Raw genomic sequence first — 25,245 nt, 5'->3', positions numbered from 1 at the left:
TCACAAGTATATATAGTATATATAGTCACAGGTATATGTAGTATCAGTATATAGTCAAAGGTATATGTAGCATCAGTAGTCACAAGTATATACAGTATCATATCTAGTCACAGGTATATGTAGTATCAGTATATAGTCACAAGTATATATAGTATGATATATAGTCACAGGTATATGTAGTATCAGTATATAGTCATGGGTATATATAGTATATATAGTCACAGGTATATGTAATATCAGTATATAGTCATGGGTATATATAGTATATATAGTCACAGGTATATGTAGTATCAGTATATAGTTACAGGTATATGTAGCATCAGTATATAGTATATATAGTCACAGGTATATATAGTATCATATAGTATATATAGTATCATATATAGTCACAAGTATATGTAGCATCAGTATAGAGTCACGGGTATATGTAGTATCAGTATATAGTAACAGGTATCATATATAGTATCAGTATATAGTCACAGGTATATATAGTATCATATATAGTCACAGGTATGTGTAGCATCAGTATATAGTCACAGGTATATGTAGCATCAGTATATAGTCACAGGTATATATAGTATATATAGTCACAGGTATATATAGTATCAGTATATAGTCATGGGTATATATAGTATATATCGTCACAGGTATATGTAGTATCATATATAGTCACAGGTATATGTAGTATCAGTATATAGTCACAGGTATATGTAGCATCAATATATAGTCACAAGTATATACAGTATCATATATAGTCACAGGTATATATAGTATCAGTATATAGTCATGGGTATATATAGTATATATCGTCACAGGTATATGTAGTATCATATATAGTCACAGGTATGTGTAGTATCAGTATATAGTCACAGGCATGTGTAGTATCATATATAGTCACAGGTATGTGTAGCATCAGTATATAGTCACAAGTATATATAATATATATAGTCACGGGTATGTAAAGCATCAGAATTGTGGGGGTTGAAGTCCAAAACACCTGGAGGGATGCATTTTCTGCCTCCAGGCTTTTCCTTTGGGATGCTTTGCTGGGAGCAGTGTGAAGCTAGCCTGGTCCTGGTCAGTCTAGAAGAGGCCGAGAGCAGTCCAAGTGGGATCAAAGTCTAGGAGAGGAAGAAAGTGGGGAAGGAGGGAGAGGGAAAGGAGGAGGAGAAAGAGGAGGAGGAGGAGGAGGAGGCTGGGCTCCCGCCCCTTGCTTCCCTCCTGGCCTGGCTGGGCTTCACTCGCTGGAGGCAGAGCAGCGATGGTGGGTCGGCTGAGCCTGCCCGAGGTGGCCGGGGAGGCTCTTCTGGAGGGCAAGAGGGGGCTGGACAGCCCAGACTCCGGGCTGCCCCCCAGCCCCAGCCCCCCCACCCCAGGCCTGGCCAACGGGCTCCCCGAGAGAGACAGCCCGGCCACCTTCAAGCCTTCTCCTCCTCCTCCTCCTCCTCCTCCTCCTCTGCAGCCTCTTCAGGTGAGTCTGGATTCTGGATCTGGAGATAGTTTGTAGGTTGTGCTTCTTCATCGGCTTCCCTACGCGGTCCGTAGTCTCCTTGATGTATGGTGTGAACACGTTTCCTCCGGGTGGGTCTTTGTCATTCCTCTCTTGGTCTTGCAACCCTTCCGATGTCTGTGGTGGAGTCTCCATTGACTTGTAGAGCCCAGTTGAGGTGGTTCGGTTCACCTTGGAGGAGGTGGGCTTCACAGATATGTTCAGTGGTCCACTTGATATATTGGAAAGAACCTTTTCCTCTGAGTGGGTCTTCGTCTTAACTCTCGTGGCTTGTTCTTGGCCTTGAATCTCTTCTGATGTCTGTGGTGGAGTCTCCATTGACTTGTAGAGCCCAGTTGAGGTGCTTCAGTTCACCTTGGAGGAGGTGGGCTTCTCAGATATGATCAGTGGTTCCCTTGATATATTGGAAGGAACCTTTTCCTCTGGGTGGATCTTTGTCTTGACTCTCGTGGCTTGTTCTTGGTCTTGAATCTCTTCTGATGTCTGTGGTGGAGTCTTCATTGGCCTGTAGAGCCCAGTTGAGGTGGTTGAGTTCACCTCGGAGGAGGTGGGCTTCTCAGATGTATTTGGTGGTCCGCTTGATATATTGGAAAGAACCCTTTTCCTCTGGGTGGGTCTTCGTCTTGACTCTCATGGCTTGTTCTTGGTCTTGAATCTCTTCTGATGTCTGTGGTGGAGTCTTCATTGGCCTGTAGAGCCCAGTTGAGGTGGTTGAGTTCACCTCGGAGGAGGTGGGCTTCTCAGATGTATTTGGTGGTCCGCTTGATATATTGGAAAGAACCCTTTTCCTCTGGGTGGATCTTTGTCTTGACTCTCGTGGCTTGTTCTTGGTCTTGAATCTCTTCTGATGTCTGTGGTGGAGTCTTCATTGGCCTGTAGAGCCCAGTTGAGGTGGTTGAGTTCACCTCGGAGGAGGTGGGCTTCTCAGATGTATTCGGTGGTCCGCTTGATATATTGGAAAGAACCCTTTTCCTCTGGGTGGGTCTTCGTCTTGACTCTCATGGCTTGTTCTTGGTTTTGAATCTCTTCTGATGTCTGTGGTGGAGTTTCTATTGACCTGTAGAGCTCAGTTGAGGTGGCTGAGTTCCCCTTGGAGGAGGTGGGCTTCACAGATATGGTCAGTGATCCGCTTGATATATTGGAAAGAACCTTTTCCTCTGAGTAGGTCTTTGTCTTTGCTCTCATGGCTTGTTCTTGTCCTTGCGGTTCTTCTGAGGTCTTTGGTGGAGTCTCCATTGATCTGTAGAGCCCAGTTTAGGTGGTTCAGTTCCTCTTGGAGGAGGTGGGCTTCTCAGATGTGGTCAGTGGTCTGCTTGATATATTGGAAAGAACCTTTTCCTCTGGGTGGGTCTTCGTCTTGACTTTCATGGCTTGCTCTTGCGTCTCTTCTGATGTCTGTGGTGGAGTCTCCATTGACTTGTAGAGCCCAGTTGAGGTGCTTCAGTTCACCTTGGATGAGATGGGCTTTGCAGATCCTTTTTGCACGATCTGTCAGGGCTTTAGTTGTGCTTCTTTTGCTGTGAGTCTTTCGGGATGTATGGCCATGTTCTAGAAGCTTTCTCTCCTGGCGTTCCTCAGAGGTGTGAGGTTTCTTTTTCCACGGTGAATTGGATGTTTGGGCAGATGCTGTTGAGGTTCTCCAGGAACTTGCCAAGTTCTTCTTCTCTGTGGCTCCAAATGGTGAAGGTGTCATCCACATATCTCAACCATGTCGTGGGCTTTTTGGTTGTTGTTTCCAGGGCTTGTTTTTCAAAGCAGCGCTATAACTTCCTGACATATTTGTATACGGGGAAATTCGGGTACTTGTTGAATCTACTGCAAATTAAACTCCAATGTAAACTCACAGAACTAGATCTAACAAAAACAACCATTGGCCTGTGGAGCCCAGTTGAGGTGCTTCAGTTCACCTTGGAGGAGGTGGGCTTCTCAGACGTGGTCAGTGGTTCCTTTGATGTATGGAAATAACCCTTTTCCTCTGGGTCTTTGTCTTGACTCTTGTGGCTTGTTCTTGTCCTTGCGTCTCTTCTGATGTCTGTGGTGGAGTCTCCATTGGTCCATAGAGCCCAGTTGAGGTGGTTGAGTTCCTCTTGGAGGAGGTGGGCTTCTCAGACGTGGTCAGTGGCTCCCTTGATGTATGGAAAGAACCCTTTTCCTCTGGGTCTTTGTCTTTCCTCTCACGGCTCGTTCTCGGCCTTGAAGCTCTTCTGATGTCTGTGGTGTCCTGTAGAGCCCAGTCTTGGTGGTTGAGTTCACCTTGGAGGAGGTGGGCTTCTCAGATTCTTTTTGTACAGTCTTCCAGGACTTTAGTGTGGTTCTTTTTTTTGACCTGGATGATGGTTGAGTTCTTATGTAGGTATCTATCCATGTGTGTAGTTTTTCTGTAAATTGTGTGTCCCAATTGTTGAATTTGTTGAATCCTCCCAACAAAGGATTCCCCGTGTCCAGGTTGGTTCATCAGGTTCATCTGCAGTGCCTTTCGTGCCCCTTGATTCACGTTTCAGCCATGAGGTTTGTTGGAAACTAGGCAAGTGGGGCTTGTGAAGGAGCAGCCATTCGTCTTGTGTCATCTTTCAAGCAGCTGCTGTGATAGTTGGGAGACAACATTTGCCAGGCAGCTGTTGTGTCGTATGTGTAGCCTCAACCTGATGAAACAGGATTTGGAAATGATAGTACCACCACCCACAGGCTTGTTATAAACTAGGGTTAATTATCAGAATTGGGCAAAGTTACTGTTGTGTCGCCATGAGTTTTCCGGACTACAATAATAATATGTTGCCGAAGGCTTTCATGGCCGGGATCACAGGGTTGTTGTATGTCTTTTGGGCTGGGTGGCCATGTTCCAGAAGCATTCTCTCTTGACGTTTTGCCCACATCTATGGCAGGCATCCTCAGAGCCTGTGAGCCATGCCTCACAGCCTCTGAGGGTGCCTGCCATAGATGTGGGCAAAACGTCAGGAGAGAATGCTTCTGGAACATGGCCACACAGCCCGAAAGACATACAACAACCCTATATTCTTCTTCTTCTTCTTCTTCTTCTTCTTCTTCTTCTTATTATTATTATTATTATTATTATTATTATTTTATTATGACACAGCAAACAAGATAGACATGCTGGATTTCGTTTCACAAAATCACAAGTCGAACACTTCCCAAGTGTCTAGGACTGTGTGATGTATTTTCGGATGATGCGTGCAGATCCCAGCAGGGTGGCCTTTTGCAGTTGGCAGATCGTGATTTTGTCAATGTCTATTGTTTCCAAATGCCGGCTGAGATCTTTTGGCACGCCACCCAGTGTGCCCATCACCACCGGGACCACCTGCACTGGTTTCTGCCAGAGTCTTTGAAGTTCAATCTTGAGGTCCTGATAGCGGCTGAGTTTTTTCTGTTGTTTTTCGTCAATGCGACTGTCACCTGGGATGGCAACATCAATGATCCAAACCTTTTTCTCTTCCACAACTGTGATGTCTGGTGTGTTGTGTTCCAGAACTTTGTCAGTCTGGATTTGGAAGTCCCATAGTATCTTTGTATGCTCATTTTCCAATACTTTTGCAGGTTTGTGATCCCACCAGTTCTTTACTGCTGGGAGGTGGTACTTGAGGCATAAGTTCCAATGAATCATTTGGGCCACATAGTTGTGCCTCTGTTTGTAGTCTGTCTGTGCGACTTTCTTACAGCAGCTGAGGATATGATCCATGGTTTTGTCGGTTTCCTTGCACAGTCTGCATTTTGGGTCATCAGCTGATCTTTCGATCTTGGCCTGAATGGCCTTTGTCCTGATGTCTTGCTCCTGGGCTGCAAGGATCAGGCCTTCTGTCTCCTTCTCCAGGGTCCCATTCGTGAGCCAGAGCCAGGTCTTCTCCTTATCAGCTTTTCCTTCCATTTTGTCAAGGAACTTTCCATGCAGTGTTTTGTTGTGCCAGCTGTCAGCTCTAGTTTGTAGTGCGGTTTTCTTGCACTGGTTTTTTGTCTGCTGTGCTTTGAGGAGTTTCTGATTTTTGACTTCAATCGAAGCAGGTTCTTCACTTCACATATTCTGCCAGGGCATGTTCTTCTTCTTTGACTGCGAGTTTACTTGTTTTTCTGTCCAAATTGTCCAGTTCCACCTGTGTCCAATTTATAATGCCAGCAGTATATCTTATGACAGGTATGGCCCAGGTGTTTATGGCCTTGATGGTGTTGCCTCCATTGAGCTTGCTTTTGAGAATTTTTCTGACCCTTTGTGTGTATTCTTTACTAACCACAGTCCTCACATGTTCATGCTTGATGTTGTCCAGCTGTAATATGCCCAAATATTTATAGGTCTCTGGCTGGTGACACTTTATTGTTTGGCCATTAGGCATACTTATGCCCTCACTTTCAATGATTTTTCCCTTCTTCAATGCCATTGTCGAACATTTGTCCAAACCAAACTCCATGTTGATATCAGTGCTAAAAATTCGGACAGTGTTGGTCAGAGACTGGATTTCAGTTTCCGTTTTCCCATATAGCTTCAGGTCATCCATGTATGTCAGATTATTATTATTATTATTATTATTATTATTATTTGAAACACAACAAGATGAGTCCACAGCAGACACTCTGCTGGCTATTGTATTGGATCACACGTCGGACATTATTATTATTATTATTATTATTATTATTATTATTATTATTATTATTATATAACCCCCACTTGCCTAGTTTCCAACAGGCCTCACAGCCTCCGAGGATGCCTGTCATAGATGTGGGCAAAACGTCAGGAGAGAATGCTTCTGGAACATGGCCAGACAGCCTGGAAAACTCACAGCAACCCAATTATTCCGGCCATGAAAGCCTTCGACAACACAAAGTTGCTGTTGTTATGATATTCCAACTTCTCAAATTCTTCATCTAGCCATGTTATCTGAAACCAGTCACCTCACCCAGCTCGCTTAGTAATAAAACGTTGCCTTTCTCCCATCTCCATCCACGTACGTTGGGTGTATGCTTGAAGATTAATTTCCAAACCTCGGAGGACAAATGGATTGTATTCTGCGAAAGGTCATGTTAAAATAAATCTGCTAAACCTTCAAGGTGCCACGGAGGCTCTCTGTTGTTTTCCCGCCTGTGCCAGTTGTCTGACTCTTTTGCATTTGTTTGTCCCTGTTGCCTGCTCTTGGCATCGCGAGATAGATTTGTATTCATTGCGTTCTAGCGTTTGGATGCTCTTCCTCCCCCTTGGAGATGAATGAAGACAAATATATAATACAGTAGAAGCAACTGACAAACAGGACGAAAAACTGTAAAAATTGCCAAAGGGTTTAACATCTGGTTTGCTGTATGGCCATGTTCCAGAAGCATTCTCTCCTGATGTTTCACCCACATCTATGACAGGCATGTGTTAGAATCAGATCATTGCTGAATTTATATTCGATTCAGAGGGGTGTTGGGAAAAACGGGAACTTTTCCCCCCTCTCAAGTGGAGGCTGACCTTGGCTGCGATTTGCACAGAGACTAAAATGGTTTCAGCACAGCTTGCGGGCTGGATTGAATTAAAGGGTTGGGAGTGGGGAGGAATTTGTTCCAGCTCTCTCTCTGTCTCTCGCCTGTGTGCCAGGACAGTAGCTGGGCCGGCTACGTCTTTGTGGGAATTGTGTCTGTCCAAAACGTTAAAAGCCTCGACTGGGTAACTCTTGCTCTGCCACTGGTCACTCACTTTAATGTCCTTTTGGCTTCCCTCTCCGTCCAAAGAAACTGGATTTATTGTGCTCCAACTACCCACAGGGGAGTTGTGAGACCAGATTGCACAGAGAGTTAAAAGCACAAGGAGCCGATTGTCTGAAAATAGTGACAAAAAACTAGTTGGGGGGCGGGGGGAGATCCACAGCATTCAGGAGGATACGTATAGTTGAGCATTCAGCTCACAGCAAGCAGAGTGTGAAGTGCCATGTGGATGTAAAGAATTTAGAACTTAAGAAGCAGTGATGCAGAGTTCATAGGGTGTGGGCGGGAGGAAGATCCATAGCATTCACGAGGATACTTCTGGTTGAGCATTCAGTTCACAGCAAGAAGAGTGTGAAGTGCCATGTGGCTGTAAAGAATGTAGAGCTTACGAAGCAGTGATGCAGAGTTCATAGGGTGTGGGGTGGGAGGAAGATCCATAGCATTCAGGAGGATACATATTGTTGAGCATTCAGCTCACAGCAAGCAGAGTGTGAAGTGCCATGTGGATGTAAAGAATGTAGAGCTTAGGAAGCAGTGATGCAGAGTTCATAGGGTGCGGGCAGGAGGAAGATCCATAGCATTCAGGAGGATACTTTTGGTTGAGCATTCAGCTCACAGCAAGCAGAGTGTGAAGTGCCATGTGGCTGTAAAGAATTTAGAACTTAAGAAGCAGTGATGCAGAGTTCATAGGGTGTGGGGCGGAGGAAGATCCATAGCATTCACGAGGATACTTCTGGTTGAGCATTCAGTTCACAGCAAGAAGAGTGTGAAGTGCCATGTGGCTGTAAAGAATGTAGAGCTTACGAAGCAGTGATGCAGAGTTCATAGGGTGTGGGGTGGGAGGAAGATCCATAGCATTCAGGAGGATACATATTGTTGAGCATTCAGCTCACAGCAAGCAGAGTGTGAAGTGCCATGTGGATGTAAAGAATGTAGAGCTTAGGAAGCAGTGATGCAGAGTTCATAGGGTGCGGGCAGGAGGAAGATCCATAGCATTCAGGAGGATACTTTTGGTTGAGCATTCAGCTCACAGCAAGCAGAGTGTGAAGTGCCATGTGGCTGTAAAGAATTTAGAACTTAAGAAGCAGTGATGCAGAGTTCATAGGGTGTGGGGCGGAGGAAGATCCATAGCATTCAGGAAGATACTTCTGGTTGAGCATTCAGCTCACAGCAAGCAGAGCGTGAAGTGCCATGTGGATGTAAAGAATTTAGAGCTTAGGAAGCAGTGATGCAGAGTTCATAGGGTGTGGGCGGGAGGAAGATCCATAGCATTCAGGAGGATACTTTTGGTTGAGCATTCAGCTCACAGCAAAGGAGAGTGTGAAGTGCCATGTTGATGGAAAGAATTTAGAGCTTAGGAAGCAGTGATGCAGAGTTCATAGGGTGTGGGGCGGAGGAAGATCCATAGCATTCAGGAAGATACTTCTGGTTGAGCATTCAGCTCACAGCAAGCAGAGCGTGAAGTGCCATGTTGATGGAAAGAATTTAGAGCTTAGGAAGCAGTGATGCAGAGTTCATAGGGTGTGGGGCGGAGGAAGATCCATAGCATTCAGGAAGATACTTCTGGTTGAGCATTCAGCTCACAGCAAGCAGAGTGTGAAGTGCCATGTGGATGTAAAGAATTTAGAGCTTAGGAAGCAGTGATGCAGAGTTCATAGGGTGCGGTGGGGAGGAAGATCCATAGCATTCAGGAGGATACGTATGGTTGAGCATTCAGCTCACAGCAGAGTTCATAGGGTGCGGTGGGGAGGAAGATCCATAGCATTCAGGAGGATACGTATGGTTGAGCATTCAGCTCACAGCAGAGTTCATAGGGTGCGGTGGGGAGGAAGATCCATAGCATTCAGGAGGATACGTATGGTTGAGCATTCAGCTCACAGCAGAGTTCATAGGGTGCGGTGGGGAGGAAGATCCATAGCATTCAGGAGGATACGTATGGTTGAGCATTCAGCTCACAGCAGAGTTCATAGGGTGCGGTGGGGAGGAAGATCCATAGCATTCAGGAGGATACGTATGGTTGAGCATTCAGCTCACAGCAGAGTTCATAGGGTGCGGTGGGGAGGAAGATCCATAGCATTCAGGAGAATACTTATGGTTGAGCATTCAGCTCACCGCAAGCAGAGCGTGAAGTGCCATATGGCTGTAAATAATTTAGAGCTTAGGAAGCAGTGTAATCAAACTTGAAGATTGCAAAAGGTTTATTTACAAAAATACTACGTATCTTAATAGTAAAGAACTAGTTCTTAGCTACTCTAACTCACATCTCTTCCAGGGTTTAAAAGAGAGGGAGAAATCTCTGATCTCTACGTCTCTCCTTTGCAGGACGCTTTGCCTTTGGCCGCCTCTCCGCTCCCTGGCTGCACCTCTCGATTATGCCCGCTGTCCTTTGGAGAAGGAGTGGAATTCGACCCGTTGCCACCTAAGGATATAAGGTATCGACAAGTGGGGTTTATACTTCTGGTTCTTCCTCGTGGTTGTTATGGGTCAGAAGTTAAGAAAATTCCAGTGCAAAGGACCAGTTGGATTTGTCCAAACGGATGGTCTGATGGGGAATTCTCCTCTAATTGACGTGCCTTCCTCTTGACACGATTCTCCCTTTCGTCCTCCATTCGTGCCTCTCCAAATTCCACAGCACTGCTGGTCACAGCTGACCTCCAGTTGAGAACACTCAAGGGCCAGGGCTTCCCGGTTCTTGTTATAAGAACTCTTTTCCACTGCAGGATGAAGAAGTGGGTTTTCAGTTACAGATTTCCAGAGCAGGCTAAGCCAGGCTTCTTTGCTGTAAGGAGAGGCGGTAGAGCGATTTATGAGGCAAAGGGGAGGGAGAAGGAAGAGAAGCAGTAGTCAGGAGGCCGCACTTCCAGGCGCCACATGGAATGGCTCCACTCAGGGGGAGGGAGAAGGAGGAGAAGCAACAGTCAGGAGGCCGCACTTCCAGGCACCACATGGCATGGCTCCACTCGGGGAGGGAGAAGGAGGAGAAGCAACAGTCAGGAGGCTGCACTTCCGGGCGCCACATGGGACGGCTCCACTCAGGGGGAGGGAGAAGGAGGAGAAGCAGCAGTCAGGAGGCTGCACTTCCAGGCGCCACATGGAATGGCTCCACTCAGGGGGAGGGAGAAGGAGGAGAAGCAACAGTCAGGAGGCCGCACTTCCAGGCACCACATGGCATGGCTCCACTCGGGGAGGGAGAAGGAGGAGAAGCAACAGTCAGGAGGCCGCACTTCCAGGCGCCACATGGAATGGCTCCACTCAGGGGGAGGGAGAAGGAGGAGAAGCAGCAGTCAGGAGGCCGCACTTCCAGGCGCCACGTGGAATGGCTCCACTCAGGGGGAGGGAGAAGGAGGAGGAGCAGCAGTCAGGAGGCTGCACTTCCAGGCGCCACATGGAATGGCTCCACTCGGGGAGGGAGAAGGAGGAGAAGCAACAGTCAGGAGGCCGCACTTCCAGGCGCCACATGGAATGGCTCCACTCAGGGGGAGGGAGAAGGAGGAGTAGCAGCAGTCAGGAGGCTGCACTTCCAGGCGCCACATGGAATGGCTCCACTTGGGGAGGGAGAAGGAGGAGAAGCAACAGTCAGGAGGCTGCACTTCCAGGCGCCACATGGAATGGCTCCACTCAGGGGGAGGGAGAAGGAGGAGAAGCAGCAGTCAGGAGGCTGCACTTTCAGGCGCCACATGGAATGGCTCCACTCGGGGAGGGAGAAGGAGGAGAAGCAGCAGTCAGGAGGCTGCACTTTCAGGCGCCACATGGAATGGCTCCACTCGGGGAGGGAGAAGGAGGAGAAGCAGCAGTCAGGAGGCCGCACTTCCAGGCGCCACATGGAATGGCTCCACTTGGGGAGGGAGAAGGAGGAGAAGCAACAGTCAGGAGGCCGCACTTCCAGGCGCCACATGGAATGGCTCCACTCAGAGGGAGGGAGAAGGAGGAGAAGCAGCAGTCAGGAGGCTGCATTTCCAGGCGCCACATGGAATGGCTCCACTCGGGGAGGGAGAAGGAGGAGAAGCAACAGTCAGGAGGCTTTCATGGATAGTCAGCCTCTTCACTCCCGACATCGCCGTTACCTCGGCACTATAAGACAGTTTAGCAAGACCAGTTACTTTTGTTGCAACGGTGTAGTAACAGTGAGGCCACGGACCATATTTTAGTACTTGGGGACCATTGGTAGTCCACGGACTACAGGTTGGGAACCGCTGCTGTAATTGATGTCGGAGGAGAATTGTCCTTGAGATTCTCGCTACCATCTCCGGTTAGTTTTTTCTGATTCGTGTTGTCAACCATTAGAGTTTCACCCGTTTCTGTCCCTCTGCCCCAGGTACACCTCTTCGGTGAAATATGACTCGGAGAAGCACTTCATTAACAATATTTACATGCCCATGGGGCTCGGGGTTTCCGCTTGCAGCCAGACGGTCTTCTGCGTCCCGCAAAGCACATGGCGCAACTACAAAGCCGAGGTCCACTTCCAGCCGCGCAACAAGGCCGCGAGCTTCACCAGCACCACCATCATCTACCCCAAGCACACCACGACCGTCTACACCACCACACTGGATTACAATTGCAGGAAGCACATGCGGAAGTTCTTGTCCAGCGTGGAGTTGGAGTCGTCTGGGAACGAGGACGGTCCCGAGAGTTGCTGAGGCCAGGATGTTCCTTCGAAGTTTCCCGACGAAAGCTACCTCTCCCGTCCGCCTTAAGGATCCCATAGGCCTGCACTTAAATTTTTGTGGATGGGAAACTCACGGAAAATGTCCTTTCCATCATTAAAAAAATGGAGCGCTCTGTAACTTTTTCCCGGTCCTTTTTTCCCCCTCGACAATAAGGGAATATTTTTTCTTTTTCCTAGAAGAAAAGGGACCTGGGCGCACTGCCTCTGAATGAAAATAATGCTTCAATTGACTCTTTGTGCCGCCTTTGAGGAGCCGAACCCAGCCTGCCCCCGTTGCACTTAAAACCCCAAAGCCATAATTTATTTTCACTCATCACAGAAGCTCGCTTATTATTCCAAAGTCTGTGGCCGGCCACTTGGGGCCGATCTTTTGAGCTTTTTATGCCAGCATTGTTCTGTTCAAATCCTTTGAAGAAATCAGTCTGGATCTGAAGTGTCACCGAAAAGAATTTTGCAACAAATCACAAAGAATACTTCGGCTACTGGTCTCACCAAGTTGGTTAATTACAAAGGAGTTTTATTTTTATTTAATTCACGGTCAACTCGCTTAATCGTTTACTCTAGTTTATTCACTAGGCATTGCTATAGCTGGCCTGGAACTTGTAGTAAATACAAAGATAAAAACTTTCTTGGGATCATCAGGATTTTTTAAAATGAATATAGTGAGTAAGATCACACATGAATTTTTGTTGTTGCTATAAGCATCCTTGAGGTGGAAAAAAAGTAGACGTGACTACCCTGTTTCCCCTAAAATAAGACATCCCTAGAAAATAAGACCTAGTAGAAGTTTTGCTGAATTGCTAAATATAAGGCCTCCCCAAAAGTAAGACCTAGCAAAGTTTTTGTTTGGAAGCATGCCTGCCAAACACAACACCAGAGCATGCAGGATCGGTAAATGTACGTACCATAGAATGGTAGTAATAAGAAATTTACTACTAATGTAAATTCTTCTTCATGGAAGAATAAGACATCCCCTGAAAATAAGACCTAGCACAACTTTGGGATCAAAAATTAATATAAGACACTGTCTTATTTTCAGGGAGACAGGGTATGTATTGTCGAAGGCTTTCATGGCTGGAATCACTGAATTGCTGTGAGTCTTTTGGGCTGCATGGCCATGTTCCAGAAGCATTCCCTCCTGAGAATGTAAATGTATCCTCAATTCGCTTCTGACACAATAGGTAAATAAATACAGTAGAGTCTCACTTATCCAACATAAATGGGCCGGCAGAACGTTGGATAAGTGAATATGTCGGATAATAAGGAAGGATTAAGGAAAAGCCTATTAAACATCCAATTAGGTTATGAATTACATAATAAAGCAGCAAAACATCATGTTATACAACAAATTGGACAGAAAAAGTAGTTCAATACGCAGTAATGTTATGTTGTAATTACTGTATTTACGAATTTAGCACCAAAATATAACAATACAGTAGAGTCTCACTTATCCAACATAAACGGGCCGGCAGAACATCGGATAAGCGAATATGTCAGATAATAAGGAGGGATTAAGGAAAAGCCTATTAAACATCAAATTAGATTATGAATTACATAATAAAGCACCAAAACATCATGTTATACAACAAATTGGACAGAAAAAGTAGTTCAATACACAGTAATGTTATGTTGTACTGTATTCACGAATTTAGCACCAAAATATGATATATTGAAAGCATTGACTACAAAAATGCGTTGGATAATCCAGAACGTTGGATAAGTGAGACTCTACTGTAACCAATTTTCACAGATTTCCTGTAGACACAACAGTCACGTTTACTGGGTTGCTGTGAGTCTTTTGGGCTGTATGGCCATGTTCCAGAAGCTTTCTCTCCTGACGTTTCGCCCACATCTGTGGCAGGCATCCTCAGAGATTGTGAGGTCTTTTGGAAACTAATAATAATAATAATAATAATAATAATAATAATAATAATAATAATAATAATTTTATTCTTATAACCCTAAACCCCACTTGCCTCGTTTCCAACAGACCTCACAACCTCTGGTGATGCCTACCACAGATGTGGGTGAAACACCAGGAGATAAAGCTTCTGAAACATGGCCATACAGCCCAAAAGACTCACAGCAACCCAGTACAGGAAATTTGTGAAAATTATTTATTTACTTATTGTGTCAGAAGCAAATTGAGGATACTTTTACATTCTCAGGAGAGAATGCTTCTGGAACATGGTCATGCAGCCCGGAAAACTCACAGCAACCCAGTATAGGAAATTTGTGAAAATTAGTTATTTATTTACTTATTGTGTCAGAAGCGAATTGAGGATACATTCACATTCTCAGGAGAGAACGCTTCTGGAACATGGCCATGCAGCCCGGAAAACTCACAGCAACCCAGTATAGGAAATTTGTGAAAATTAGTTATTTATTTACTTATTGTGTCAGAAGCGAATTGAGGATACATTCACATTCTCAGGAGAGAACGCTTCTGCGACATGGCCATGCAGCCCGGAAAACTCACAGCAACCCAGTATAAAATAATTCCTGGATGAGATCATTTGCTAACTATTATACTTTTCCGAGCACTTTGACCAAAGAAACGGCTGCTTTTAAATAGTTATGATTTCTAAATGGTTTGTTATGTGGGAGAAGCGGCTTAGGAGTCTTTGTGGTGTGCATTTCGGAGTTTGTTGCCATTGTGAAGCCAAAAAGATTTTCACAAGGAGACATGATTCGTTTTGTGCCCATCTGCGACAGGTAAGGAATCCAGAATGGTTGTTTAGACTGAAAAGCCCAGTGTTTGACTTTAGTTGAGATCGCTTTTGCAAATGTGATTAATGGTAAGCGTTGAGAGGAATGTTGTGCGAGAATCGAGTTGGTTTCAGGTAAAACGGATTTGCGTTGTTTATTTATTTGAATCAATAGTTCTTTAGCTCTAGGCTTTGTAGAGGTACCAGGTACAGGATGGCTAGTGCCTTCAGCTGAAAACTAATCTAGTTTCTGATATATACTATGCAAACACAGCATGTTCACTTCCAGCTCCAGGGTGCAACTGAATTACTCCAAGACTCAAGCAGTTGGATGTGTTACGTGCTGTTTTGTCCCTGGAGAAATGAGCAGTAACATTCTTTGAAATTAAAAAAGACATCTGTACAAAGGAAGGAAGGGGTTTGGGATCCCATTCTTCACCACAAGTGATCCCTTTGGCGGTTGTATCCAAGCCAGAACAGAAAGTGCTCCGGGATTTTCTGATGCAAGCAGCATTTAGGGCCAACCCCGGTGCTTTTTTGCTTTGCAGTTAAAAGGAGTTATTTCTATGTATATGAAGGGACATGTTTTAAAAGTGTCTGCTGTTGTCTGATTGAGGAGGGTTTACAGGGGGGAAATTCTTTGCCAGTGGGTAAAACATTCCTTCTTAAGGAGTGAGTTTTCTTAGAAACTATAAGGGACTGAGTAGTCTGTGATGATGATGATGATGATAATAATAATAATAATAATAATAATAATAATAATAATAATGTGCAAGGAAACTGACGAAACCATTGATCATATCCTCAGCTGCTGTAAGAAAGTCGCACAGACAGACTACAAACAGAGGCACAACTCTGTGGCCCAAATGATTCATTGGAACTTATGCCTCAAGTACCACCTCCCAGCAGCAAAGAACTGGTGGGATCACAAACCTGCAAAGGTTGTGGAAAATGAACACGCAAAGATACTGTGGGACTTCCGAATCTAGACTGACAAAGTTCTGGAACACAACACACCAGACATCACAGTTGTAGAAAAGAACAAGGTTTGGATCATTGATGTTGCCATCCCAGGTGACAGTCGCATTGACGAAAAACAACAGGAAAAACTCAGCCGCTATCAGGACCTCAAGATTGAACTTCAAACTCTGGCAGAAACCAGTGCAGGTGGTCCCAGTGGTGATGGGTACACTGGGTGCCGTGCCAAAAGATCTCAGCCGGCATTTGGAAACAATAGACATTGACAAAATTACGATCTGCCAACTGCAAAAGGCCACCCGACTGGGATCTGCGCGCGTCATCCGAAAATACATCACACAGTCCTAGACACTTGGGAAGGGTTAGACTTGTGATTTTGTGAAACGAAATCCAGCATATCTATCTTGTTTGCTGTGTCATACAACGTCGTTGTGTCAATAATAATAATAATAATAATAATAATAATAATGTATTTATTATTATTATTATTATCACAGACTACTCAGTCCCTTATAGTTTCTAAGAAAACTCACTCCTTAAAAAGGAATGATAGAGTTCAGCATCCCATTGGGCAAAGAATGAAAAAGGGACATTGCTTACCATTTTTTTTTAATACAGTAGAGTCTCACTTATCCAAGCTAAACAGGCCAGCAGAAGCTTGGATAAGCGAATATCTTGGATAATAAGGAGGGATTAAGGAAAAGCCTATTAAACATCCAATTAGGTTATGATTTTACAAATTAAGCACCAAAACATTATGTTATGCAACAAATTTGACAGAAAAAGTAGTTCAATACGCAGTAATGTTATATTGTAATTACTGTATTTACGAATTTAGCACCAAAATATCACAATATAATGAAAACATTGACTACAAAAATGCGTTGGATAATCCAGAACCTTGGATAAGCAAGTCTTGGATATGTGAGACTCTACTGTATAAGTGTAAATGAAGCAGGGTTAATTTACCGAATTCTTATGGCCTTGTGCACTGAAGATTGTTTCTGGAGCAACTTAATTGCTGGGCTGCTGTGAGTTTTCCGGGCTGCATGGCCATATTTCAGAAGCATTCTCTCCTGTCATTTTGCCCACATCTACGGCAGGCATCCTCAGAGGTTGTGAAACAATCAGGGCCAGTTAACACCTCCCAACAAAGGATTCTCCCAGGCAGGAATCAGCCGGCCTTGAAGCTGCAAGGCTATTCAGTGCTAATAATAATAATAATAATAATAATAATAATAATAATAATAATAAGTTTATTTATATCCCGCCTCCATTTCCCCCGAAGGGGACTCGGGGCGGCTTACAGCAAAATCAGATACAAAACAATAACAAAATACAAAACATCAAAATACAGAACAAAAACCAGTAATAATATATACATAATAACCAGAAAAAACTCCAGAAATGCAGTATTAAGACATCTAATTAAAACCAATGAAGTTGCAAAAGTGGATAAGCAAAGTGCACATTATGAGTTGCAAATTCGGAAATAGATAAAGTGCACCAGATTCGATTAAGATCACACTGGATTGGGAGGAGACCTGAATTAATATCAAGTAATCAGGAGTAGTGCGACCAATACAAAAGGTCGAGCTGGTCATTGGCAACGTTCACACTTGTTTCCAACACAAATGAGTTCTTTCTCCCACCCTGGATATTATTCCACAGGTATATAAACCCCACTTGCCTCGTTTCCAACAGACCTCACAACCTCTGAGGATGCCTGCCATAGATGTGGGCGAAACGCTAGGAGGGAATGCTTCTCGAACATGGCAAAACTCACAGCAAGCCAGTAATTCCAGCCAAGAAAGCCTTCAACAACTTCATTGCTACTGCATCATTCAGGTTTCAATGGTCTTTGTATCTGAATTTAAAAATTTAGATCTATGGGCAGAATTTGGTGGGAATTTACAGAAGAGTTCTTCTCCTCACATAAACAAATACTATCCTGAATGTTTTTAGGATAAAAGGTCTTGAGGGTCTGTACAGAAGGGAATATACGATTTTACGGTTTCAAGCAAATACCAAAATCAGATGGCAGATATTTGTTGCAGTTCCTTCTCGAGTCTAGCGCTCACAACAGGAATAAGGGAACAGTTGGAATTCACAACAAAGTAGTTACTAAGAAATTTGCCTGCCTGAAAGTATTTATTTCAATTAATCTAGCTACATATTACTGTCGAATTAATATATTGTCCAGATTAATAGATTGTAAAGAGTCAAACCCCAAAATAAAGGATGTTTGGCATCTTGTTCAATCACTGATGAGGGGCACCCATCAGTCCTGTGAGTGGCAAGCTTTCAAATATTAAATAGGGTCCTTACTGATTCCAGGATATAATATAATTATTATTTTATTTTTGTACCCTGCCTCCATCTCCCCGAAGGGACTTGGGGCGGCTTACATGGGGCAAAGCCTAAACAACAGTTAAAATATAATTACATAAAAATGCCATTCAGCAATGTAGGCAGAATAAAACAACAACACTGACAGGAAACTAACAGAGGTTGGGCATAGCTAGGTCGGCATAGGTGCAGTTACGCCGATTCCAAAATTGATCTGAGATGCTGTTGTGAGGGAGAAAAGGGATTTAAATATTTTATGATTCCCTATCGTTGTCATCTGAAGGAAGTGTCTACAAGTTTATTTGGTAGGAATGGAGCAGACATAAATAGGGGGCTTTTTCAGTTTTGTTTTTCTTGGGTGTTGATCAATACAAGCCTTGATTAGGATATTTTTTTACAAAACCATCCCTACCCTTGCCTCTCTTTATTGTATACATGAGTGATCTTAAATATCTTTCTATATATATGTGTACTTTTTATTTTAAAGAAAAAGATTTTTTTAAAAGGTATCATTACATGATTTAAAGCTGAAGTGTTGCTGTGTTCTTGGGAAGTTCTCGATGGCCTCATACAATGTCTTTGGTGTCATTTCCTTTCTCCACAATTTACTTTTAATTTTATCCATGTTATCTAATAAATTATCATTGCAGGAAAGTATGTTGCATTTCTGATCACTCTTTGGACAACAGTGCAATAAAGTACTCCCACTGAGGATCCTTTGTTGGCTCATCCCACAGATATATAAACCCCACTTGCCTAGTTTTCAACAGACCTCACAGCCTCTGCAGATGCCTGCCATAGATGTGGGTGAAACGTCAGGAGAGAATGCTTCTGGAATATGGCCATATAGCCTGGAAAACTCACAGCAACCCAGAAGTCGTTTTTGTTTGAATATTAAGGTCTTGTTCATAATGTAACAAACTACCAACCCTCCAGCATATTTGTACTATTTTTCTTTTCCTAGGTCTGTGCCATCGAAACACTATACAGAATGTAATAAAACGGAACATAGTTATTTAAGGACAATTAAAAAGAATTTAATAATCATATCAGCTTCAAAGAACACACATCAAAGTCTCGTGCTTTGGCTTTTTTTTTAAAAAAGAAAAGAAACCTAAATAGAAGCACGAGGAAGATCTCATACTATTTCCTGAGAATATTTTGGTAGTAATGCCAATTGCGATTTTGGATGTGAGCCTAGAACTCAGTTTCATTTGGCTTTTGCTGCCCGTTGGAAGCACTTGTAGAGGACTTGCTCTTGCATACGGTATGCTCCTGGCTCTTTTGTGCAACTTTACAAAGCTGAGGCAAATTCCTGAGGGCGAAGGATGGCTCTGGCGGTAGGTTCTGCTGGATGTATTCCCCATAGCGCTTCCTCCTGTTCAGCCTGTATTTCCACAGCCTCTCCTCTTCAGCAACAGGGTCCTCCAGGATCCCATCCCAGCGGAGACTTTCGTTGGTCGCTTCGGAATCGCCTTGAGTCAAAACCGAAGAGGCCGAAGTGGAGGCAAGGAGGGGGTTTCCTGTTCTTTGCCCTGGAATGGCTTTCGTGGCATCATCTTGTGGCACGCCGGGATGCTTTCCTGATCCAAAAGAAGAGTATCAAAGAGTAAAGCTGAGTGATTTGGCAGAGAGCAGGGTCAAAAGATCAGCAACCTATAATAACCAGTATTGGAAACTGCAGCTGACCAGCCATTTAGTTTGCCAAACTAATTAAGACTATTAATTACCTGTGCTAAGTCTCAGGACCCAGCAATTGCCATTGATACATTTTCAACAATATAATTGTGTGCAATCATGTTGTCATCCCATTTTGTGACTCCCTTATGCCATCTACTGCTTATTTTGGGGAAGTGCTGTCCTTATTTAAATCAGTTCTATTCAAAATAATACATGCACGCAACCTGTTAGCTGCGGAACAAGGAAAAGGAAGGAAACAAATATTTGTGCAATCATGTTATCTTGCCATCCTAAGGTATCTCAAGATGGGAGGATATCTTTATACCTTTTTGAAGCTAAACCAATTGTACAAATGCTATATGGCGTTTTGAGCAGCTGGATACGATGGTCAAACACGGAAGGTTTAATCAAGTTCCATACAATGAACGATTTTGTATTTGTGGAGCATCAGAGGTGGAGGATATCGCACATGTTTTGTTCAGCTATGAATTGTACAAGAAAGAGAGAGACCAATGCCTCGGGCCATACATTATTCACAAAACACACTGGGACCCACATATTAAAATTTCATTTTTGTTGGTCGGCCAGAATCCTAAAATAACACACAAAACAGCCCTTTTCCTATTCAAAGCAACACAGCTGAGAATTGCATATCTGGAATCAATTGGGGTAAACTGTGGAGGTGATGCAGATATTTGACCTGAACGGGGTCTTGTTAACAGCTTGTTTATTTTAACTTCTTTTTTTTTACCACGGGTTGTATGTTGTATGTATGTCTATGTGTTAAATGTTTTGATACGGCCGATGGGCTAATCAATAAAACGTGATTTGATTTGATTTGAAATGCTATATGGAGCCCAGCTTGGCCCCTTTTCAAAATTATGCCCCACTAGAGCATGTTCTAACGGCGTTCCATGCAGTCATGCCAGCCACATGACCTTGGAGGTGTCTACAGACAACGCTGGCTCTTCGGCTTAGAAATGGAGATGAGCACCAACCCCCAGAGTCGGACACGACTGGACTTAACGTCAGGGGAAACCTTTACCTTTACTAGAGCATGTTCAATTCTAAGATCAGTTCTACAGGCTCCCAGATGTGTCTCTAATGCTACACTGTGATTGTAGACGGGCTTTGTGAAAGTGGAGGTGAGAGTCTGGACAGTCATTCTCAACTGCTGGCTACATCTGTCCTTCTCACCATATGGTCTTGCCAACCATGAAAGATAACTTCCAGTCTGCATGGACTAAAACAGTGGCATAAAGAACGCAATATTAAGTTTCTGCCAAGGACAACTGCTAAGCATGGAATGGGACCGAGCCAATGATTATTATATAGTATATTATATAGTACAGTATATTACCGTGAAAGTATTTTTATTTGATTATGACTCGTTCTTGTGTGTACAGTAGAATCTCACTTATCCAAGCTAAACGGGCCGGCAGAACCTTGGATAAGCAAATATCTTGGATAATAAGGAGGGATTAAGGAAAAGCCTATTAAACATCAAATTAGGTTATGATTTTACAAATTAAGCACCAAAACATCATGTTGACAGAAAAAGTAGTTCAATACGCAGTAATGTTATGTTGTAATTACTGTATTTACGAATTTAGCACCAAAATATCACAATATATTGAAAACATTTACAAAAGTGCATTGGATAATCCAGAACGTTGGATAAGCGAGTCTTGGATAAGTGAGACTCTACATGTAATATATAATATACAATTATTATAGTGTATTATTATTATACTGTATTACATTACAATATTATTATCAATATTATACGTATATACAATGTATTATATTGGAGGCCCAAGTGACATTATTATTATTTGTTATGCCACAATCTTTGCGTAACTTTGTTATAAGTTATTGGGAAATGCAATTATTTGTTAGTGTTGCACATTTGTAACAAATAATTGGTTACTGTTACAACATACCCATCAACATTTCACAAATGACACATATGTTGCTGAGCAAAATTAGCGTGCCATCAAGAGGGCAGAAATTCTGAATAGGGAAGACACAAAAAGTAGTTCAATACGCAGTAATGTTATGTTGTAATTACTGTATTTATGAATTTAGTACCAAAATATCAAGATATATTGAAAACATGTTTTTAAACTGGGAACTGCGTTTCCCCTTTCCAGGGCGTTTGTGCCCCACTTTGTGCTGGTCATGGACTGTCCTAAAAGTTTGTTGTTGTTACTGGCCTTGAGTGCGACCCACCATGATCCCGGCTGGCTTTCTTTTTCCCTTTCTTCTTCCTTGTTTTCTTCTTGCCTGGGTTTGTTGGGGGCTTATGATTTTTGGGCTCCTCGCCCTCAGAAAAATCAGATTTTCTGCTGGCTTCCTGTTCCTTCATGTGCGGCTGGTGTTGAGCCTAAAAAAACACAAAAGGGTAACATAGGTAAGGAGGAAGCACAGTGTAGATACACAACACCAATTCGTATCCGTTTTGCACCAATTTAGTTAAAACAGTACTCATTTTGAAAAGTCATAGAATCCTAGAGTTGGAAAGGACCTAGCGGGCCATCCAGTCCAACGCCATTCTGCCAAGAAGCACAAACATCACATTCAAAGCACTCCCAACAGATGGCCACCCAGAAATGCAAATACTAACACTAGTTTCAGATTGTGGAGCTACAGTTATGGCCCTTGGAATGTGATTCACGCTGAAGGCGCATCTTCACTGTAGAATTAATGCGGTTCGACATCACTTTGAACTGCAATGGGATCGCTGGAGTTGTCGCTGAAGGCACATCTTCACTGTAGAATTAATGCAGTTCAACACCACAATGGGATCGTTGGAGTTGTCGCTGAAGGCGCATCTTCACTGTAGAATTAATGCAGTTCAACACCACAATGGGATCGCTGGAGTTGTCGCTGAAGGCGCATCTTCACTGTAGAATTAATGCAGTTCAACACCACAATGGGATCGTTGGAGTTGTCGCTGAAGGCGCATCTTCACTGTAGAATTAATGCAGTTCAACACCACAATGGGATCGTTGGAGTTGTCGCTGAAGGCGCATCTTCACTGTAGAATTAATGCAGTTCAACACCACAATGGGATTGCTGGAGTTGTCGCTGAAGGCGCATCTTCACTGTAGAATTAATGCAGTTCAACACCACAATGGGATCGCTGGAGTTGTCGCTGAAGGCGCATCTTCACTGTAGAATTAATGCAGTTCAACACCACAACGGGATCGCTGGAGTTGTCGCTGAAGGCGCATCTTCACTGTAGAATTAATGCAGTTCAACACCACAATGGGATCGCTGGAGTTGTCGCTGAAGGCGCATCTTCACTGTAGAATTAATGCAGTTCAACACCACAACGGGATCGCTGGAGTTGTCGCTGAAGGCGCATCTTCACTGTAGAATTAATGCAGTTCAACACCACAACGGGATCGCTGGAGTTATCGCTGAAGGCGCATCTTCACTGTAGAATTAATGCAGTTCAACACCACAACGGGATCGTTGGAGTTGTCGCTGAAGGCGCATCTTCACTGTAGAATTAATGCAGTTCAACACCACAATGGGATCGTTGGAGTTGTCGCTGAAGGCGCATCTTCACTGTAGAATTAATGCAGTTCAACACCACAATGGGATCGCTGGAGTTGTCGCTGAAGGCGCATCTTCACTGTAGAATTAATGCAGTTCAACACCACAATGGGATTGCTGGAGTTGTCGCTGAAGGCGCATCTTCACTGTAGAATTAATGCAGTTCAACACCACAACGGGATCGCTGGAGTTGTCGCTGAAGGCGCATCTTCACTGTAGAATTAATGCAGTTCAACACCACAACGGGATCGCTGGAGTTGTCGCTGAAGGCGCATCTTCACTGTAGAATTAATGCAGTTCAACACCACAACGGGATCGCTGGGGTTGTCGCTGAAGGCGCATCTTCACTGTAGAATTAATGCAGTTCAACACCACAATGGGATCGCTGGAGTTGTCGCTGAAGGCGCATCTTCACTGTAGAATTAATGCAGTTCAACACCACAACGGGATCGCTGGAGTTGTCGCTGAAGGCGCATCTTCACTGTAGAATTAATGCAGTTCAACACCACAACGGGATCGCTGGAGTTGTCGCTGAAGGCGCATCTTCACTGTAGAATTAATGCAGTTCAACACCACAACGGGATCGCTGGGGTTGTCGCTGAAGGCGCATCTTCACTGTAGAATTAATGCAGTTCAACACCACAACGGGATCGTTGGAGTTGTCGCTGAAGGCGCATCTTCACTGTAGAATTAATGCAGTTCAACACCACAACGGGATCGCTGGGGTTGTCGCTGAAGGCGCATCTTCACTGTAGAATTAATGCAGTTCAACACCACAACGGGATCGCTGGAGTTGTCGCTGAAGGCGCATCTTCACTGTAGAATTAATGCAGTTCAACACCACAATGGGATCGCTGGAGTTGTCGCTGAAGGCGCATCTTCACTGTAGAATTAATGCAGTTCAACACCACAATGGGATCGCTGGAGTTGTCGCTGAAGGCGCATCTTCACTGTAGAATTAATGCAGTTCAACACCACAACGGGATCGCTGGAGTTGTCGCTGAAGGCGCATCTTCACTGTAGAATTAATACGGTTCGACACCACAACGGGATCGCTGGCGTTGTCGCTGAAGGCGCATCTTCACTGTAGAATTAATGCAGTTCAACAATGCAGTTCACAATGGGATCGCTGGAGTTGTCGTTTTGCACGGCCTTTCGTCTTCTTTGTCAAGGAGTGCGGGTGCCTTACTATAAACTCCACAAAACCCATCATCCTATGGCAGTTGAAGTGGTGTCAAACTGCAGTAGTTCTCCAGTGCGGACGCGCCATGAATGAAACTCCTCAGCAATCTCAAATAATTACAATTTCCTTCCTTACTAAACTTCACATTTCTGTCCAATTTCCCCACAAGACTGGTCCCATTTATCGATTTTCCCCTCAGGACTTGGCCCTGAAGGCCTGAATCTGCCCATTAAGGGCCCTGTTTCTCGGTTTTTTCCACACAATCCCTCCTGAACGACGCTCTTTCTCCTCAGGGCCTATTTCTCAAGGCTCTCAAGGGCCTATTTTACCTCAGGAAGCCCCCCAAAGACGTTGTCCCCTTCCCCAACTGCCCACCGCCCGCCATTTTGGATTAACGGCCCATCCTTCCCATTGAGTGACAGGCAGCGCCTCCTCTCCGGATCCCTCCGCCAGCGCCGAAGCCCCGCCCCTTTCCCCCTCCCTCGCGCAGTTGGACGCGTCTCCATGGCAACGAGCGGAGGGATATTTTGGGCGCCAAGAAGCTATTTACCTCAGAGCTGAGGAGAAAAAAGGAGTCCCAGGCCTTGAGTTCCAATTCAGCGCCATTGGAGAAGGGAAGCAGTTAACAACTAACATTATTATTATTATTGACACAACGTTGTATGACACAGCAAACAAGATAGGTATGCTGGATTTCGTTTCACAAAACCACAAGTCGAACACTTCCCAAGTGTCTAGGACTGTGTGAGGTATTTTCGGATGATGCGCGCAGATCCCAGCAGGGTGGCCTTTTGCAGCTGGCAGATTGTCAATGTCTATTGTTTCCAAATGCCAGCTGAGATATTTTGGCACAGCACCCAATGTGCCCATCACCACCGGGACCACCTGCACTGGTTTCTGCCAGAGTCTTTGAAGTTCAATCTTG

General features: G+C 44.2%; 2 protein-coding genes across 3 annotated transcripts; one reads left to right on the top strand and one right to left on the bottom strand.

Moving 5' to 3' along the window:
- Positions 1 to 1,217: 1,217 nt before the first annotated feature.
- Positions 1,218 to 21,378, top strand: rflnb (refilin B). Of its 2 annotated transcripts, XR_010000233.1 has the most exons (4): positions 1,218 to 1,471; positions 9,515 to 9,624; positions 11,508 to 12,520; positions 18,858 to 21,378. XR_010000233.1 is itself a non-coding variant. In XM_003227886.4 (3 exons), the coding sequence occupies exons 1-3, from the start codon at positions 1,262 to 1,264 to the stop codon at positions 11,827 to 11,829; spliced, it is 642 nt and encodes a 213-aa protein (XP_003227934.2). In that variant the 5' UTR covers positions 1,218 to 1,261; the 3' UTR covers positions 11,830 to 14,669. The 2 variants fall into 2 exon arrangements, 1 of the variants encoding a protein (XP_003227934.2); XM_003227886.4 differs by lacking the exon at positions 18,858 to 21,378 and having other exon boundaries at positions 11,508 to 14,669.
- Positions 16,784 to 24,826, bottom strand: liat1 (ligand of ATE1). The gene is made up of 3 exons (XM_003227881.3): positions 24,650 to 24,826; positions 21,806 to 21,959; positions 16,784 to 19,476 (listed from the first exon to the last, which is right to left on the bottom strand). The coding sequence occupies exons 1-3, from the start codon at positions 24,824 to 24,826 to the stop codon at positions 19,091 to 19,093; spliced, it is 717 nt and encodes a 238-aa protein (XP_003227929.3). The 3' UTR covers positions 16,784 to 19,090.
- Positions 24,827 to 25,245: the final 419 nt, after the last annotated feature.

Source organism: Anolis carolinensis, unplaced genomic scaffold, assembly GCF_035594765.1.
Source record: "Anolis carolinensis isolate JA03-04 unplaced genomic scaffold, rAnoCar3.1.pri scaffold_7, whole genome shotgun sequence".
Classification (NCBI taxonomy): Eukaryota; Metazoa; Chordata; class Lepidosauria; order Squamata; family Dactyloidae; genus Anolis; species Anolis carolinensis.
Note: the sequence above shows the minus strand (reverse complement) of the source record. Positions and strands in the feature narration are given on the sequence as shown.